Raw genomic sequence first — 702 nt, forward strand, 5'->3', positions numbered from 1 at the left:
GCTAAAGGTATCAGAGAGTCATGAGTTTTGGGTGCACATCTGGCCAGGAGGTGGAGGAGATCCTTTGAAGGACAGCTTGGGAGGGGAATTCAGCCCTTAATGAATATCAGAGAGTCCCCAGGAGCACTCAGGACTGCAGGGAACAGGGGCTCAGCTGGCAGACTGTGGAATCTAAGGTGAGGTATCTACACATAGTATCTAATCTCCCTTTGCTGGGCATGGAGATCTGGTCTCCACTGCTGCTCTCAGGGCTGTCTGGCAGAATGACTCGGACACACAGCACATGTGAGAACCAGACCATGTCTGAACTGAGAGCCACATCTCTGCCCAGTGACACTTAATTGGCCAGGTGGGTACACTTACCTGTCTGTGACCAGAGGCTTCATGGGCTGAGATGAGGAAACAGAGACCAGCTCTCCATCCTCATCACCTTCTTCCTCACTCGAGTTCTGGAGCAGCTCGGACTCCTCCTCACATCCATCCCCTCCCTCTTTCTTCCTCCTGAGGGTGGGTTTGATCATGCCATCAATCTGGTTCCCATAGTTACCTCACAAAAAAATGTGAAACAAAGTCACAGGGTTGTAACTGCAGTTGGTCTCAATCTCTTGGCTTTAGTTCAAGTTGGGGAGAAGTTTGCTCTGCAGGAACCATGGGAGACATGAGAAACCTTGCCTAGGAACCACAAATTAGTGGTAGGTGTTT

At 50.4% G+C, this 702-nt stretch overlaps 1 protein-coding gene across 1 annotated transcript in view; it reads right to left on the bottom strand.

Moving 5' to 3' along the window:
• Positions 1–702, bottom strand: part of OTOF (otoferlin) — a 106,105-nt gene that overhangs the window by 32,805 nt on the left and 72,598 nt on the right. The window contains 1 exon segment of the mRNA XM_010002208.1: positions 364–547. Within this exon segment, the coding sequence (XP_010000510.1) occupies positions 364–547 (184 nt within the window).

This window comes from Chaetura pelagica, unplaced genomic scaffold (genome assembly GCF_000747805.2).
Source record: "Chaetura pelagica isolate M959 unplaced genomic scaffold, ChaPel_1.0 scaffold107, whole genome shotgun sequence".
NCBI classification, from domain to species: Eukaryota; Metazoa; Chordata; class Aves; order Apodiformes; family Apodidae; genus Chaetura; species Chaetura pelagica.